The sequence below is a fragment of the Trifolium pratense genome, linkage group LG6 (genome assembly GCF_020283565.1).
Source record: "Trifolium pratense cultivar HEN17-A07 linkage group LG6, ARS_RC_1.1, whole genome shotgun sequence".
NCBI classification, from domain to species: Eukaryota; Viridiplantae; Streptophyta; class Magnoliopsida; order Fabales; family Fabaceae; genus Trifolium; species Trifolium pratense.
This window is the reverse complement of record NC_060064.1, coordinates 36,717,522-36,735,425: the sequence shown is the minus strand read 5'-3', so window position 1 is coordinate 36,735,425 and position 17,904 is coordinate 36,717,522. Positions and strand designations below refer to the sequence as shown.

General features: G+C 30.8%; 2 protein-coding genes and 1 long non-coding RNA gene across 6 annotated transcripts in view; all 3 read right to left on the bottom strand.

Annotated features, from left to right (window-relative positions):
- Positions 1-428: 428 nt before the first annotated feature.
- On the bottom strand, positions 429-3,666 carry LOC123893017. 4 transcript variants are annotated; one of them, XR_006803331.1, is made up of 10 exons: positions 3,438-3,666; positions 3,259-3,326; positions 2,653-2,710; positions 2,383-2,467; positions 2,100-2,140; positions 1,764-1,882; positions 1,603-1,647; positions 1,195-1,283; positions 844-1,091; positions 429-699 (listed from the first exon to the last, which is right to left on the bottom strand). It is a non-coding gene; the product is annotated as an uncharacterized LOC123893017 (long non-coding RNA). The 4 variants fall into 4 exon arrangements; XR_006803330.1 differs by having other exon boundaries at positions 2,383-2,452; positions 2,645-2,710; positions 3,259-3,666; XR_006803329.1 differs by having other exon boundaries at positions 1,764-1,887; positions 2,383-2,452; positions 3,259-3,666.
- Positions 3,667-4,427: 761 nt separating this feature from the next.
- LOC123892502 (myosin-6-like) overlaps positions 4,428-17,904 on the bottom strand; it is a 28,792-nt gene continuing 15,315 nt past the window's right edge. The window contains exon 39 of the mRNA XM_045942299.1: positions 4,428-4,813. Within this exon, the coding sequence (XP_045798255.1) occupies positions 4,699-4,813 (115 nt within the window). The 3' untranslated portion in view covers positions 4,428-4,698. The remainder of the gene's footprint in view (positions 4,814-17,904) is intronic.
- LOC123892509 (myosin-6-like) lies at positions 5,874-17,810 on the bottom strand. Its single transcript, XM_045942314.1, has 10 exons — positions 17,715-17,810; positions 15,123-17,327; positions 14,353-14,454; positions 14,112-14,149; positions 13,587-14,025; positions 6,795-6,950; positions 6,510-6,698; positions 6,232-6,328; positions 6,037-6,117; positions 5,874-5,924 (listed from the first exon to the last, which is right to left on the bottom strand). The coding sequence occupies exons 5-9, from the start codon at positions 13,671-13,673 to the stop codon at positions 6,065-6,067; spliced, it is 582 nt and encodes a 193-aa protein (XP_045798270.1). The 5' UTR covers positions 13,674-14,025; positions 14,112-14,149; positions 14,353-14,454; positions 15,123-17,327; positions 17,715-17,810; the 3' UTR covers positions 5,874-5,924; positions 6,037-6,064.

The window sequence follows — 17,904 nt, the reverse complement described above, 5'->3', positions numbered from 1 at the left end:
TATTTTTTAACGACAAAAATTCGAAAAAATACATTACTAAGTTTTTAAGCAAGAGCAAAATTAAAATTTTTTCTTGGGGGGGGGGCACTAGTGGAAAAAACACTTCTTAGGTCGGTTAAAATTGACTTCTTAAGTCGGTTCCGAGCCTGACCTAACAATTCCAGTCATAAGAAGTATTGACTTCTTAAGTCGGATTTGGACCTGACTTAAGAAAAGCTTTTTAAGTCGGTTAAAATGACGTTTTAAGTCGGTCCGTACCTGACTTAAGACGACATAAGAAGTTTGAAATTCTTAAGTCAGATTTTGATCTGACTTAAAAACTGACTTCTTAAGTCAGTTAAAGGTTTAACCGACCTAAGAAGTGTTACTGTAAATTAAAAAAAAAATAGCCACAATTAAATCGTGGCAAACAATTCTTTACAAAAAAATAATAAAAAATACGGTAGCTTTATATTTGCCAACCAAATATCCAAATGAGAGTAATTTATTTCCCCAATTTAAATTACATAAGAACAAATTTACAAACTAAATTAAGGGATAATATCACTCATGAAGAAATAAGTAACTAATTACAAAATAATTACAATTCTAACACAGAGAGAACCAATACAATAATGAATTATTCTAAGTCTTGAAAAAACTTCATATCCCTTCTTAATGTGTTGGGTTAACTGCATATCATTAAAATTGTAACCATACCTGGACAAAAAGAATAAAAAAACTTAAATTTAGATCTGTCTCCAAATTAGGTCATGTACTATAGCTTGTTTTCTCTTGCACCAATTAGATAAACAATAGTACTAATCAATTGATACAGCTTGATACAAAAATTATATTACTTACTTGGTTCCATGAACCAACAACACGAGTAGATACAATGTTCAACATGTGTATCATGACATAATAGCCGCACTCATAACTATTTGTTGCTTTTGGCTCTAAAATTGAATATGATCAAATGTGAACGTCTAGTCAGTAAATACTTTTGTCAATGTAAAACTTTAGTTCCAACAAAGTATATTGATGCAGAGTTGCAAACTCTTTCAATTCTATATAAACCAGTTATATAGACATGTGAAGTTCTTCCAACACTGTTAGGAAAAAGTTCATTAAAAGTGAACTAATTTAAATAGATTGTGACATAAAGGTTTGCATAAAAAGAGACAACAATACTTAGGAGCGGGGGAAAATTACCTCATGAACAACTTCCGTAGATTGTGACATATTGCACACTATATAGAGAACATACCAATCAGCTTTATAAGCAGCTTGTAAAGCCTAACCTAAAATCACGAGAGATATAATTCAAACATTATTAACAGTTCAAAGCAAATAAACACAAAAAATAAGATAAAAAAATATTCAATCTTGATTTGGTAATTATAACCACTGAATAAGTGCTTAGTGAACAAAATGTAAAACAAACCAAAGACATTAAGTTAATGACATTAACTTATTGACTATAATGCATCAAGAACAAATAAAAAATTTCAATATAAATTACACTACAGTACATATATACACTCAGAAACAAAAGTGAAATATAACATTCACAAGTAATAAACAACACTAAGACAAGGTGAAAGAGATAAGAAATATCACCAAGCCTTGTCTTTTAACACATGCCACTATCAACAATTACAAAACCTGTTTAAAAGAAAACAATGTTACAAAACTTTTAATCATTATCAAACTAAAAACTTGCAATAGCAATAGTACTACAATCAAATGATAATTAAAATAAGATGATTAAAAAGAGATACCTCAAATCTATCATCAACAATTGCTTCTTTCATGCTTGAGATGGATTTTCTGTTTTCTTACTTCTTAGCAACAATGACATTTGGAATCCATGAATAGATAAACCATGCTTGAAAATGACCTGAACTTAAAAATTGAAAGGAAATTAAAAATCCCTAACTAAAATATTAATAAAGTTCAATTTAGTTTGAGGCATAAAATATCATTAAGTTAAAATAACATCAAAATATGCATATTCACAGCAACATGTTTGAAGAGTTTTTATATAACACAAATAACCAAAAGCAAAATACTATAAAGCCAATAATAAGAATCATAAGTTATCAATCATGTCATACCAGTAAACCTTCTTTCAAGGCACAACTTCTTCACTTGAAACCTGTAGTTCATAAAACCTTATTGGTCAAAACATAATCACTTGTATTAGCATAGTACTATTGAAAACACTGTTTATATTTCATAAATTTCAAGAATTAAAGATTCATGATTAATACTCCTCACTATCATATATGTAACTCAACTATTCATCATATAATAATCATATAATATATATGTGAGTGACCTGATAGCACAAAGCTTTGTCCAAGTCTAGTATAAATCAAATGCATATAGTGGACATACCTGCACTGCCAAAAGCCTGATTTATCTCCAAATGCAAATAGTGGACAAAATCCACAAGCTTATCCATAACCTGTAATGAATTATACTATGATAAAATGAAAAATTAAACACCCAAAGAACATTAAACTACAAAATATTGCAATAAATAAGATTCGCTAAAAGTAACATAAGTCATAAACTTGAAAGAGACGATGTCATGAGTCTCATAACATAGAACAAGGATGAATAAGAATAGAAATCATTAAAATATGAGGGAACAAACATTATTACCGGAGCGCTGCAAGTCAAAAGCTCAAGCAGGTCTTCCTGCTTTCTGATAGAAGTTTTTCTGCAGCAATAAAGCAAGACACATTAATACACTTATAATAGTGAATCCTAGTTATAGTAGAGGATCAGACCATTGTAGTATAGTAAGCTGCAACCTTAAAACATAATAGCCAATCCTAGTTATAGTCAGAATAAAAACCCAAACAATCAACCACCATTTATATGCTAATTAATAAAGTAATAACTATAAATCTATAATTACAAAACCTTCATTTACAAAGAGACTACAAACACGCATTAAAAAAAAAAAAAGAGAATACAAACACAGTCCTAGTGCTTACTTAAGTACATGTCCATATAATTGAAACACAGTATACAAAACTAAATATCTCACATTATAAAAGGACGACCAGCCCCAATTTAGTAGAGACAAGGTAGCATTATCCATATAAAAAAACCACAAAACTCTAGAAGCAAGGTATCATATAATCATATTATAAAATCATACATAGCTAATTTGTATACAATTGTACAAGTAGAAGTAAATAACATATCAATTAAGCTGTTTATCATACATAGCTAATATAAAAATAAAAATAAAAGAGATACCTTAACATGGTTGTCTCTAATCCTTGAATTCTAAACTGCCTATAGTTTATTAGTGCTCTTCAATTGCTCTTCAGTAGAGAGAGAAAATACTTGTGAGTAAGGATTGTTCAGAAACCTTAGTTTCTCTGAAGTTTGAAATGTAAGCTTAAAAAGTGAGAAATAAAAGTTAAAATGATAACCTATTTCTCCTATTGGAGTTAAATCTGTCAGAAAGCACAAAGAATCATACAATTGGAGGGTTTGAGCAGTGAAGAAGATGAAGATGAAGGGTTCGAGTTTGATGAAGGTGAAGTTTGACGGTGAAGAGAAGATTTATGGGTTTAAGCGGTGAAGATGAAGAAGGGTAAGCGGCGACGAGATTTCTGGAATACGAGAAAGGGTTAATTTGATTTTTTTTGTTAATTTGTTTTCTCATGATGAAATATATTGGAATTAATAAAAAATAAAATAAAATAAAATACTTTGGTTAGTTTTTTGTAAAAAAAAAAAAACAAAACAAGTCTTTGGTTAGTTTGATATCATGGGTGTCGTCAGTTCGATACTCTCCAAACACATATAGAAATTAAATTTATTTTTTTTGTCAGTTATGTTAAGTCGGGTTAATAGCTAACAGACCTAACAAAGTTAGAAATAATTACACAACTGCCACCGCGTCACTTCTTAAGTCAGGTAGCAACGCTAACCGACCTAAGAAGTTTTCTATAAAGTGTTTTTTCCACTAGTGGGGGGGGGAGAGAATTTTTCCTCTGATACTATCTTAGAATGGGGAGTTGGGCGCCTAACTCAATTCTACAAAACCGACTTGTAAGGTGATGATTGCTTCTTACTCATAAACTAATGCTCAGATCAATCCACATCCAATGTAACACTTCTTAACAAATTCATAAGAAAAAAACTGTGATTTTTTCTCACTCGGATGACATTTAGACTAGAGCGGTTTTTAAGAGCTTTTCCTCAAATAAAAGTTAGTTATATAATATTTATAAAAATAATTAAGGAATTAGAACCTCAAGTTTCATGACAATTTACCATTTTATTTATTTTAGTCTAAGAAAGTCATTAAATTAAAAAGCACTCAAACATACTTTCTAGGGGAACCAATTATCAAATAAACATGGTGGTGAAAGAAAATATCAGATGACTTTAAACTTCTGTTTTTCATTGCTATATAATTTTTCATACCTGTGAATTTACAAGGCAAGCTCATTAATCCCAAAAAATCCCTCCCCATATTAATAATGAAAAATTTATAGTTTAATGCTAACAAAAAATGATAGAAATAACTATACAGCAGGAGCAGCATCATGATGAAGGATTGTAGGGATATGGCCAAAAAATGCACTATATTTTTCTTCTAAAGGAAAAAAATAATGTAAAAGAGTAAATATAAAAGGGCATTTACAAGTACCAAATGGCACAATCAAATGAGTATGGTAGAGACTACTCAATTAGAAATTGGAAAGCTGGATTCTCAAGAAGTTCATTTGCTGCTTCCATGTCTGAGAAGTCTTTTTCTTGTAGGGATGCAGAGAGGTCATCAACTGAGAAGGGAATGCTGTAAAAAAACAAAAACCATATTATATACGAATAATAAGGCCTATTGCATAGTGTCTAAGGGTCCGTTTGTTATAGTGTTTTTTATGAAAAAATCACTTCTAGAACTTTTCATTACAAAAAATAAAAACGAGAATATGAAGAAAAAATATCTAAAAACCGCTTTAAATGAGATGTTTTGAGTGGCTTCTCTAGTAAAGCATCCTCACCTGGAACTATCATCCAACAAGAAAGAATCATTCGGAGAATTATTGGAGTCCAAGTCCATCCTCATGCTTGCGAGGACCTGAAGATTTAAATGCATCAATTAAGCATTTGCCATTTCAAAGATACTTTTTTGCTGTGATTAGATAAATTATAGACACAAACTTACATGTGGTGATACGCGTTGTGTATTGTAGTTATCGTTCCAGTAAAGTGTACATATTTTACATAGCTGCTGGACACTCAAGATCTGTAGAAGCAAAACCAGGGTAACGATGAGATAAAGAATATATAAACTATAAAAAACTGTGATGACAAGATCATCGTTGTTAGAGTATAATAGCGAGAGTATAAATGAGAGATGCAGGTTTCATGCATGGATGTCGAGTTTGAGATGGATAAAGACTTACAGGGCATAAATCATTAACGATTTCGTCATAGGAAATCCTATACTTCTGATGAATAGCCTGTTATATAAAATCACAAAAGTTAAGCAATGTAGACGTAATTAAAACAAAAGATTGGATTTTGATTATTTCATTTAAAAGAAATATACAAGAAACAAAAACATAATAAATCAACTTGTTGTCTCGTTCAAAAATCAACGGTGATTATCAAAATAAGTTACTACATTATAAAAAATGAAATGCGCTTACCAAGAATCCAACTGCCTGTCTTATGTGCTTGAGCTCATCCCAAGACGATCCTGCATACTGCAAACTTACAGAAATTATTTTGGAGCTTTTATTAAAAACGAGAATACCAGCACAGAAAGGACATGTCATTACATTAAAAGTGAAAACAAATTACCTCCTCTTTTGCTTGGCAGCACCACAACTCTAATTCAGCTAATCCAGCTTTCACATATTCTCCGTTGCTGAATGTGCAACAACCGGGACGAACTAGTAGACTAGTAATCATTTTAGAAGGAAAAAATGTTAAATTCTTCACATTAATACGATAAAAACATTGTGATACAACAAAATGTCTTCTATCTTAAAGGGTGTATCAGTATGTATAAACCATTTACCTATTGAAGAGTTGCACATTAATAAATGAGAATGTTTGACTGAAGATCTTTCGGATAAGAACCGGAGGCACCTGAAACACAAAAGATTATTGTCTTCTTTCAGCATTTTTAAAAATTGAATGGAGAAGGCCAACAGGAAGGTAATTGCATAATATTCAGTTGTTAATAATCACAAAGCTCCTTACAAAGTTCTCTTTCAATAATACTCTGCCAGTGAACCATTGGGGAATCTTTACCGAATGACCGGCCAGATCGTAACGCTCCCTTATATGTTTTTGGTGCCTGTGAATCATCAATGAGGTTTGCATAAGGAACATAATTTTTATAAAAAAAAACTGACTAAACACAATATGTAGACTCAATCCCTTTTGAAATATGTATATGGCAACATTAACATACAAAGAGAACTGCATCAGATGAGACAATGTTTCCTACTTTAGTTTCCAACTAGTTTTCAACGCACCTGGACACATAAGGCAAGAACCGATGTTAACTCCTTCGTCAAGTTATCTCGAACGATGCCATATATTTTCTCCAAATAGGCTGTGAGCTGCTGCTTGAAAAGCAAAGTAGGGTACTTAGCCTCTACCTTGCGTACAACCACCGATGAGGGAGCAGCAAAGTTGGCAGAAGAAGGGGATGAACGAAAACCCTGCAATTTACCATTGAAATGAATTAAATGGAATATTTTGATATTGAAGTGCTTAATGGAAATTAGAAAATATAAAATATACAAAATATTTATTACCATAGTCATTCTTCCAAATAGGGATGTTGGATTAGGTGGTTTTCCAACTGAGGTTGCATTTGTTGAACTCCCAGATTTCAAGCTTTGTTCAAGTAAAAACAACAATGTTGACGTATTTGACAGCCAATAGGCCATAAGATCATTGTCATCTTGATCCTGCGAGGTAAAAAGAGACTATGCTTGAAGAATCGCAATAAATTATTTTAGACAAATGTTCTAATACTTTATTCTACCAGAAAAGCACCATGAATTGAATATTGATTGGTTATCATCTATCATTTCAAGAGCCACAAAATAAATTGTCATGTTTAACATGAAACACAATTTAAATTGTCACAATTAATGGGACAATTTGCATGGCGTGTTTCATAATTAAATGCTCTTGTCCTAAGTATAATTTTTTTCCAAAGCTTTATCGTGATACTATCGTGTTCCATAGAGTATAGTTCAGAATAGATTAGGAAAGTCACCTCGAATACACTAGATTTTTCAGCTTCAAATGATTTCCAATGGAGAAGACATATTTGTATATGGTAAATGCAGCAACAGGCTTTCCATGATTGAAACCAATATTTTTACTAACACAGTTCACAAGTGAATCAAAACTCCCCTACAGCGAAATGGTGCCTTTGCATAACCTTTTTAAATTGAAATTAAATTGGCGTTAAATAGGCATAATCTTTTTTTTTTCCTTTTCTGGAAGGCATATCTCATCTCTCATATTTCTTTTGACTACTATAATATCTTTCATGATTAAAGCAAATATATATAAGGCAATATGTATAGCTTAAGGAATAAAATATGAAATTTTCTTAATGATAAGTGTCAAAAAGTAGTAATTTTACATATATAATTTATGCACTTATTGACTTATTTTGCAAGATTTGTGTATATAAGTCCCCAAGAACTTGTACATATATGTGTTGATCTAATTTTGGTTAGTTTATCTTTAATCCCAACCATTTTGACAGGTTTTTGTACTTAAAGTTGAATTTTTGATGAAGAATTAATGTTTGAACTGATATATGCTGGCTGGGCTAGAGAAAGCCAGAGAAAGCTAGAAATTTGGTTGAATTGGCAGAGAGTTTATGGCTTAAGCCAGAGAAAGCTACAGATCCTGTTGAATTGGCAGAGAGTTTCTGGCTTAAGCCAGATAAAGCTACATACCTTGTTGTATTGGTAAAACATTTCTGGCTCCAGCCAGAGAAAGCCAGAAGAGCTGAGAGGTGACTCAGAGGACACGTGTTAGCAAACCCAGCTATGAAGTAAGGTAGCTGGCTGGGCCAGCTTAAATCTCCAGTTGCACTATAAATAGATACCAGATGCAGAAAAACAGAATATATACCATTCCCACCACTCAAATTCGTCTAGGAGAGACCTAGGAGGCAGATTCAAGGGGTTTTGGAGGTGGATACACAACAATAGTTGAGGAATCATCATTGTAATGTTTGTTCATCTCTTTTCTTCTTAATCTTTTGTAAAGTTCTCATGAATATGGGTAACTAATTTCTCTTGTTGTTGGGATTGAATGTAAATTACTCTATTAGTATGTGTTTATCTTGATCATGGTGTTATATATATTCTAGTTACAAATCAATATTGATGTTATCCTTGTTGTTATTGTTTTCATCTTTGGATTTGAAATGGTATAGGAATATATGTTTTGAATCTTGCTCTAGGATAACATCTATCGAAAGCTAAGATCTAGGAATAGACTTAGATTTAATATTCACTTAAAGTATTGGAACTTAATGCTATTGGATCAATTAAGCATCCGGGGGATCGAAGTTTGACAGGTTTAATAGATTTCTCGACGTTATCTGGGGACGGAAACATTCGATGAGTAAATACGTGATGATATTGATAAGTAGCTTGAATATGTGTAACTGATTAAGGAAATATGTATGAATGAGTAGTTGAAGTTTAATCCCAGCAATTTAATCTCTCTGTCAAACATCGATACTACTTTCATGTTTTCGTAACTTTTCACAAACAAACATCTTGAAACCACTTTACTTAAAAGTATATTGATTGTTGAACGGCATCGATATCGCATCAGTCCCAGTGGAGACGATAAAAACATACTTACTTACTTTTGTACTTCAACACTTAATAAAAGACTAGGGGGTGTATTGGATTGAGATTTTATTTTAAAATTTTGTTTTAAAATTTAATATGATATGATATTTTTTTTCATTTTAAAAGACTAGGGGTGTATTGGATTGAGATTTTATGATACAATTTTGGCAAAAAAAGTCTTGATGATTTTATGAGATTTTGTTGAACTATATTGATTTTGTGAGATTTTTAAAAAAATTTACAAGACTTTTTTACAATCAAGATTTTTAACACATGATTTGAATGAATTTTGAGAGATTTTTTTCAAAAGACTTTTTACAATCAAGATTTCATAATACTTTATATATTAGGAAATTTTTGTATATTTGGAAAATTTTAAAAGAATCAATAAATTTTAATAAAAGAAATTATATTTTTTTTGGGAATCCAAATATTAAAAAAAAAACCTTACTTTTTTTTACGTATATGTATCTAATCACCAATAAAAAAGTCACCACCACCACCATTGATGGGAAACAAATGCAGATGAATGTGACGAAAAAAATTTGTTTGTTGTAAAAAGTTGTAATGAATCAAAAGTTTGTAATAAAGATGTAGAATTTATTAATATATTTTTTGCAAAAAAAAAAATATTTGATAAGTAAAGAAGAAGAAAAAAAAACTGGTATAATGACGATGATTAGTGAATATTTGATAAGTAAAGAAGAAGAAAAAATATTGGTCGTGCCTAATAATTTCACCTAAGCATTAAGATTCACTTAAGAATTTCTCATATTTCTTAGGGGTGTATTGGATTGGGATTTCATGGGATTTTAAACAACTTTTTTATGACAAAAATATCTTGAGGTATTCAATCAAGAGTTTTACAAAAATATCTTGACGAAGATATGAGAAATTATTTGTAATTATTTAATATAATAATTAGTGAATCTTCACCTAAGCATTAATGATTAGGCACGACCAATCATATAATTACAACTAATTATTATATTAAATAATTACAAATAATTAATAGTGTAGTAATTAATAAATAATTACAAAATGTTGATAACTCATTTTTTCCTTTCCTTATTTATAGAGATTTGGTTTTAATTATTTATCTACTAATTATATGTAGGGGTTTTCTAACTTAGACCCTAGTTAGGTCTAAGTTAGCAAGGTGCACCTTTTGAGTTGGACAAAAATACCCATTTTTTTTTTTTGAAACAATAGAGCAACTGGGGCATGTATGTAATTTGCATCATAAAAATACCCTTTTTTTTTTTTTTGAAACAATAGAACAACTATTACATTTTTTAAATTTCTTCCAAATTTCACGTGCGAATCGAACGCCGATTTCAAAAACTAATACCGGAAACCTTTGTAAAATTGAAAAACGATCAAAATCCATATAAGGAACGTCGAGTTTCGTTGAGTATTGAGGGAGATCGAACCGGGTCAAAAACCGGGTCGCACGACCCGTTTCTGCATAAAACGAGTGGGAGGGACGATGAACAGTGCGCGTCGCCCACACCCACTCTCACCGGCGGCGCGTGGGGGCGCGTGCGGCCTCAGGGAGGCTCTATTTGTTTTTTATTTTTTCATAATAAAATAGTAGATAATATTCTGGAAATTTTGGTATATTGTATGAAATTTTTGGAGACCCGAAACTATTTTTAGTTAATTAAATGAGTAAAAAGGTAATTAAAAATATTATAATTCCATAAAAAATTTCCAAAATTTTGTGTAAAGTACTATGAATTATTTAGAACCCTCTTGTGTACCTCACTCTCCCTAGTTCAAGTCATGAAATTATTTTCACAAATTCCGCTGATTATTTAAAACCATTTAACAAATAATAATAATAATTTCATAGATTTGTACTATGAAACCAATTGTGTTTTTATTTGTTTCTAATAAAATATTAGATAATATTCTGGAACTTTTGGTATATTTTATGAAATTTTTTGAGACCTGAAACTATTTTTCGTTAATTAAATGAGATAAAACGGTAATTAAAAACTATTGTTTGCTTCTGAAACCATTTAGCTGGAAGAATGGTTTCAGAGAGTTATACTGTGAAACCATTCTAGCAGTAAAATGGTTTCAGAAGCAAACAATTAAAAATCAACTCCCCTGAAACCATTCTATCAGTGAAATGGTTTCAAAGTACAACGCTCTGAAACCATTGTACCAGCTAAATGGTTTCATAATGGTTTCAGAAGCAAACAATTAAGAAATTACTCACTGAAACCATTCTACCAGTAAAATGGTTTCAGAGAGTTATACTGTGAAACCATTCTACCAGCTAAATGGTTTCACAGTATTATATAAAGATAATTAAAGGTAGTGAAAAATTGAGTTTTTTTTTTTGTGTCCAAATCAAACGAACCAAGTCTCTATTTGTAGACAAAAAAAAATTATGAATTTTGGTATAAAAATAAAAAAATAAAAAATTAATTTACAACGAAATAATTGAGTTTAAAGTATTAAATGAAAAAAAAAACACGCCAACCACCCAGCAGTTGACACGTGTCCTGCTTTTTTAAAATGAAATTTTCTCTCTCCAGGCGCAGATCTAGTGTGGTGCATGCGCTGGCTTATCATGGAGATGGATGATCTGGACTGTCTGATTGATCCGACAGCCATGATGAGATCATCTCTTGGCCGTCTGATGGAAATCAACGGTCTGTAACGGTGGTCCTGCGGTAGGCGCGCGACACAGGATCAGCGCCAATATGTTTTTTTTTTTTTTAAAAAAAAAAAGAAAGGGTACTTTTGTCCAACTCAAAAGGTGCACCTTGCTAATTTAGACCCAACTGGGTCTAAATTAGCAGCCCCCTTATATGTAATTATTTAATATAATAATGAGTTGTAATTATGTGATTTATCTACAAGAAGTATATGATTTTTTTTTGTTTCAATTACTTCCTCGAATTAAGGGAATAATTCATATGATTAATTGCTTTTTTTTTTTTGCTATTAATATTGCTCTTGAGTATCACATTTTTATACATCATTAGGAATCATTAGGAATTAGGAAATACATTATGAAATTCTTCTAAAAATCTTTTTGGTTTTTTCTTCTTCATTGAAACAATTTTCTTATGGTCATATATTTTTTCACATGTTCAATTCCAAAATCTTATTTATTTTATTTTTGGTATGTTTTTTATAGTATGACAATACATTTTAATCATATATATATTTCTATCAATATGATTTTATGAGTTAGTTAGTCACATTTTTTACATTTTATTTGCAGATATTATGATTTTATGAGTTAGTTAGTCACCTTTTTTACATTTTCTAGGGAACATATATTTCATATTTTCAATTCATACATCAATATGGGAGCCTATTTTTTATTGTAATTTCTACGGGAACGTATATTTCTTCGTATGCATTAATATAAATGACTTTTTTTATTTTATAATTTCTACTTTTTTTTGACACATAATTTCTACTTAGATCTATATTTTTACTCATATTAATATGAAGACCTACTTATTTATAATTTTTTTACGGTAATTTTTATTTTATAATTTTTATAGATTCTATATTTTTAGTCATATATTAATACGAAGACCTATTTATTTTATAACTTTCAACGGGAACCTGTATATTTCTGCTTAAATATTAATACGGGAATCGGTTTTTTTGTTATTTATATTGTAGTCTATATTTCTATTCATATATTGTTACACAAACTTTTTTTTTCGTAATTCAAATTCACCTCAAAGTTTTTTTACGAAACCTCAAAGTCTCTTCCATATATTTTCGATCAACTTTATGATTCTTTTAGTGGAGAATAATATAAACAACAATTATGATATATTTTTAATTTGATAAGAAAAAATACAAGCTATAGGAATCTTCTTTAAGAAGATCTATGACACTATACATAAATTTTACGGTTAGTTTTTTTTTATCACAGGGTGTTATTTTAATTATTAAATTTTATATGATTATAAATATTTATGTAGTTGTCGTTAATTATCTTCTATTAACAATTAAAATTTTAATTTTTTAGTTTGAAGTAAAGTATATTATTTATAAGTCAATAAATCTACAAACGTGTTTTTACCCGTGCTTGGCACGGGTCTGGATACTAGTTATGCAATGATTTTAGTAGTCACTCTACTTGGGAGATTCTAGGTGTCTCGATCAAACTACCTAGCTTATCTTTACGTTTTCTGCATTTTATCATTCATTTCTATTGTAATTTCAGCCATAGAATCACTTGATTCTATTGGATTATCAATATAACAACAATTGCTTTTTCTGCTCTATATTTGCCCTAATGATTAATCGTAATCGAGATGTGTCCTATCCTATCAGCCTCCATAACTCCCTACAACCAGATGAACTATCCTCCTAATAAGCATAAACTTGCGTAATCTTTGATTGACCTTCACATACAGCATGAAGTATATGGTAAGCAAAAATGGATAAGCATAAACGGTATTCGGGTATGCGGGTGATTTGGTACAAGTAAAGGTTTCAAGTAAAGATTGCAATTTTACCACAAATTGCACCAAAACGTCGTTTTTGTTCTCAAAAATTGCTGGCTTAAGAAGATTATTGGGTTTCACACATCGAATGTATCGGTGGAACTTAGAGTTTCAAGTAAAGATTGCAATTGTTGCTGCAATGCAGAAAATATGAAGAGTTTTTACAATCACAAAGATTAAACAAGACAAAATAGTTATTTTCTTTATTAAATAACAATACCTTAAATCTGGAACCTATTGAAGAGAATTTTGATTGTTTGGAAGTTTCCACGGTAAAAGGGGAAACAAGCCAGATACAAAGGGACATTTGGAAGCATAATGAAGTGCCTCGTGTTCCGCAACAACATAATCTTTGTTCTTGTCAAAGAAGAACTCAGTTTGATAAGTGACCTACAATAAAACATCAAATCAAATCTAGCATTCTTGGTATATATTATGTCATATATGTATCCTATTTATTATTCTTAGAATTGAGTTTTGGGTCTAACTTGTCTCTACTTTATAAACAATTACATCACCTCGCAATCGATGTGGGACTTCTTAACAATTACATCACCGACATAATGGCAAATTGTGAAGTCAGTAGGAGATAATTTGAGCTTGCTAAACCTTTTATGATCTTTGAAGACAAAGTTTCATGTGTTGATCTAGGAAACATACTGCATAACACAAACACGTACAGCATACTGAGCATTCATGGAAATAATTAAAATGAATATATATGGATTATAGGAACAAAATTTACCAAGCTTCGTCCAAAAGCGAAATAATGCCACCAGGTTTCTGAAAATGAATGCAAGACAATTCAAAAGTTAAAAATATTTCAAATGGTAAATAATAAATTAATTGATGACACTTTGATATATAGCCACCTACATTTAATACATAATATTTAGCGGGAATGAATATCTTATATAAAATCATGGAACGAGACATAAAGGCATAAAACCAATCAACTTAAGGATAGCAGCATTAGAAAGAAAAACCTTTTCAATCAGATCCAGAATATCTTGATTATCCACAAATTCAATGTAACTCCAATCAATTTCTTCTTTTTTGTATTCCTCTTGCTTCATTTTGAAAACATGCTGTAAAACAAAATATTTGAGCACAGCAATAGCAAGTCGAATAAACAAAAGGTGATGTTATTGTTTGTTTCAAATATGCAAGTAATATTTTTTTTCCCACCACCACAAAGAAACTATATTTTTCATCATTGGCTAATTAGCTTCATCTTTGGGGACCAATAGTCGGCTTTTATGTCGGTGAGTACTCTTCATTAGTGAGTTGCGTCTACACTGAAGCTACAAATAGTAGCTTCTCTATTTTTCATGGCGAAACATTCTCAAACGTGAGGTGGTGGTGGAAAAAGCAAAACCAAAAATACCAAGTTAAGGCTGAATATATTACGATCGTGGGATATATCAACAACAAAATGGGCATTTCACTATTTCATCTATCAACCAAAAAAATGACAGAATATTTAACATAAATGATGCAGTATAGTAATACATCAAAGATTCAGATTTGCTGGTGCATAAAGGTTTATTTTCTATTATGGTCCATGAATGCCTAATAGTTTTCGGAAAAGAAAAACTTTCCTCATCTCCAACATGAGTTTGGACACACAAAAATAAACCACTAATTTTGTGTTATCTACAACTAGAAGTACAATTCTGGACGCTTTATTGTGTCCAAAAAAGTATATTTCCGAAACACATGTGAAGTTTGTTAGTAGCAACAGGGAGAAGAGTACCGTCCATAACTTTTGGATGGATCTCACAGAAAATGTAGTTTAGCAGAAATGGCTTGATCTATCACCAACAATCGATGATCTAATGGCTCCTGCATTGTTAGATGGTAAAACGAATTAGTAACATTGTAATACACACAAGAAACTTATTTTGTGTGCAACAAGATTAAGTTTTATGGAGCACCACAGATGTTGAATATAAAACATGGGAAGAAGGAACAATAAAAGAAGGGAAAACACTAACACAATCAAGAGTCCACTAATTGAGCCTTATTTCATGCCTGGCATATTGCCATTCAAGACAAATCAACTATGCAATAAAATATGTCCCAACAGAGTGCTATGTGCAAACTCCAAAAAAACTAACTAAACAAAGCAAGCAAGCTAAGGGAGTATTCGGGCAAACAGTATATATATAAGCACTTACTCAATATAAGCGTTTATGGTTTTAAGTGGTTATGTTTAAGTTGTTTCTACAGTTGAAGAGGGAATGAAGGGAAACTCTGCACCAGTTATATATTCATATGCTATTCCACATATTTTGCAAGTCCAGATAAGATCTTCTAAATAACTACTAGATATAAAACCTCGAGTTCAGTATAAGCAAAGCCTTTGAAACTATCAATTTAGCAAAACGATGAGAAGCAAATACAATAATGTAAAGAATGTTATGACAATCAAAAATCACCTGAAATTAACAATTTCAGCTCTCATATGATCTTTTTTTTAATTAATTTAGTGATTTCAAAATTTCATATTAATAGTGAAATTTTGAAATGCTAAACGAAGAATAGCTTTTCACAAGCCATCATGGAGGCTGAAACTCAAATACACAATCGAAAATGAATATTGAAACGGAGTAGAGAAGACCGCAGTGTAGGAATTGAATAATCTTAAAAAGGTAACAGGTTATATATTTGATGTTGTAAGTAAAACAAACTTATGCACATTGCACACAAAAGGAAGATTAAGAATAAGATCGCTTCATATTCCTGCGGAATTTAGTGCCACATTTGCACTGAACCAGCTTAACAAACTGATCATCGTCATCAAAGTTGATGCCATAATCCTGCATAAGCACTACGCACATAAGCTACCGAAACAGCATGATAGGCTGATCATCGTCATCAATGTTGATGCCATAATCCTGCAAAAGCACTATGCACACAAGCTATTTACATAAAAATAAAAAATCAATTCCTGCACACAAGTATACAATTCAAAGAAAGTGAATGCAATTATGATTCGCTCAAATTTTCTCAACTTGTTTGTGTTGCTAATTTATGCCCTACTTTAGAAATCACCACGTTTTTTATCATGAGTGAAGGCAGGACTGAATTACTTCAAAGCAAATTAAGGTCTAGGCATGCTCTTTATTCTTCTTGAATATATCATTTGTAAGTTCCAGTATATTTACATTGAAGATTATGCTATAAAAATGATTTCCCCTCTCTTAACCTATGTTCAAAATGTATATCCAAAGGAATTCAAAGTCTAATTTGAAGGAGATCACTTCAAGCTTACATACATCCCAACTCCCAAGGTAAGAATTTTTTGCATATTTTCGTAAAACAAAAGAAGATATAGTCCTATCAATATCTATATATGTATTTCAACATTTAGAGACAGAAGAAGGGGAAAATCCCAATCGGTTGCTCTATATGTAATCAGATTATGAGAAGGGGAAAATAGAAGAAAAAGATTGATTGCAAATGAGAAACAATCACACCCTGTTTACCTATCCTTATGCGCAATTCAATTGTTTTTGTATAATTTAAGGAACAACCAATTACAGTGAGTATAAAACAATTCAATTGTTCAGTATGATACTATATATCTAACCATATAAAAAAACGCCGCCGTTTCCGCCATCAATTCCGTCCTCAACCAATACAGGTTTTTACTATTAGTAGTAGCAGTATAGCAGCACAAGTTCTATTTTTATTTGTTTTCCACCAATTGATCATAGAATCTATCTATTTGTATTGTACTTGTACCTGTAGGCACATGCAAGGTATATGTGAACACTTAGCCAAGATGTTGAAGGAAATGCATGGTTTAGATATTGACCCTCTTACTGATGTAGCAATTTGTGGTGGTCAAACTGAGGCATTTGCAGCTTCAATCTTTGCAAGTATGTTCTGTTGTTATATTATTGTGTGGCTATGAATCACCGATGATATGTGCATGCAGACACCGAACACAACACTGATATGACACACAGACACTAATAATAATTTAAGAAAATAGAAGTTATTGATTGTAAGCACATATATCTTATGTCGAATACTATGTCTCAGGGTCAAAATAATTCTAATTAACTATTAGACTCCAATTCCAATTATTTAAGACAAATAAAAACACAAATTACAAACATAACTTCCTATCATGCATAAAGTACAAATACTAAACAAACAATTTAAACTAGACACAGACACCGGACACACGTTGACACAGATGATAGTTAAGAAAATAAAATAATTCAATCATATGAGTCAAAAACAATAGATATATATATATATATATATATATATATATATATATATATATATATATATATATATATATATATATATATATATATATATCAATTACCTTTCATTTCACCTTTGGGATTCACAATGACACCAGCAGCATTATCTACAAAACAGAAACCAACAAAGTTAAGAATCATTCACTTGTTTGTTTGTTGTGCGATTCGGACTTGACGGTGACTTTGTGTTGGGCATTTAGTTTATTTATTTATTTAAATAATAAGGATGGATACATGTGGCTTAATATAGAA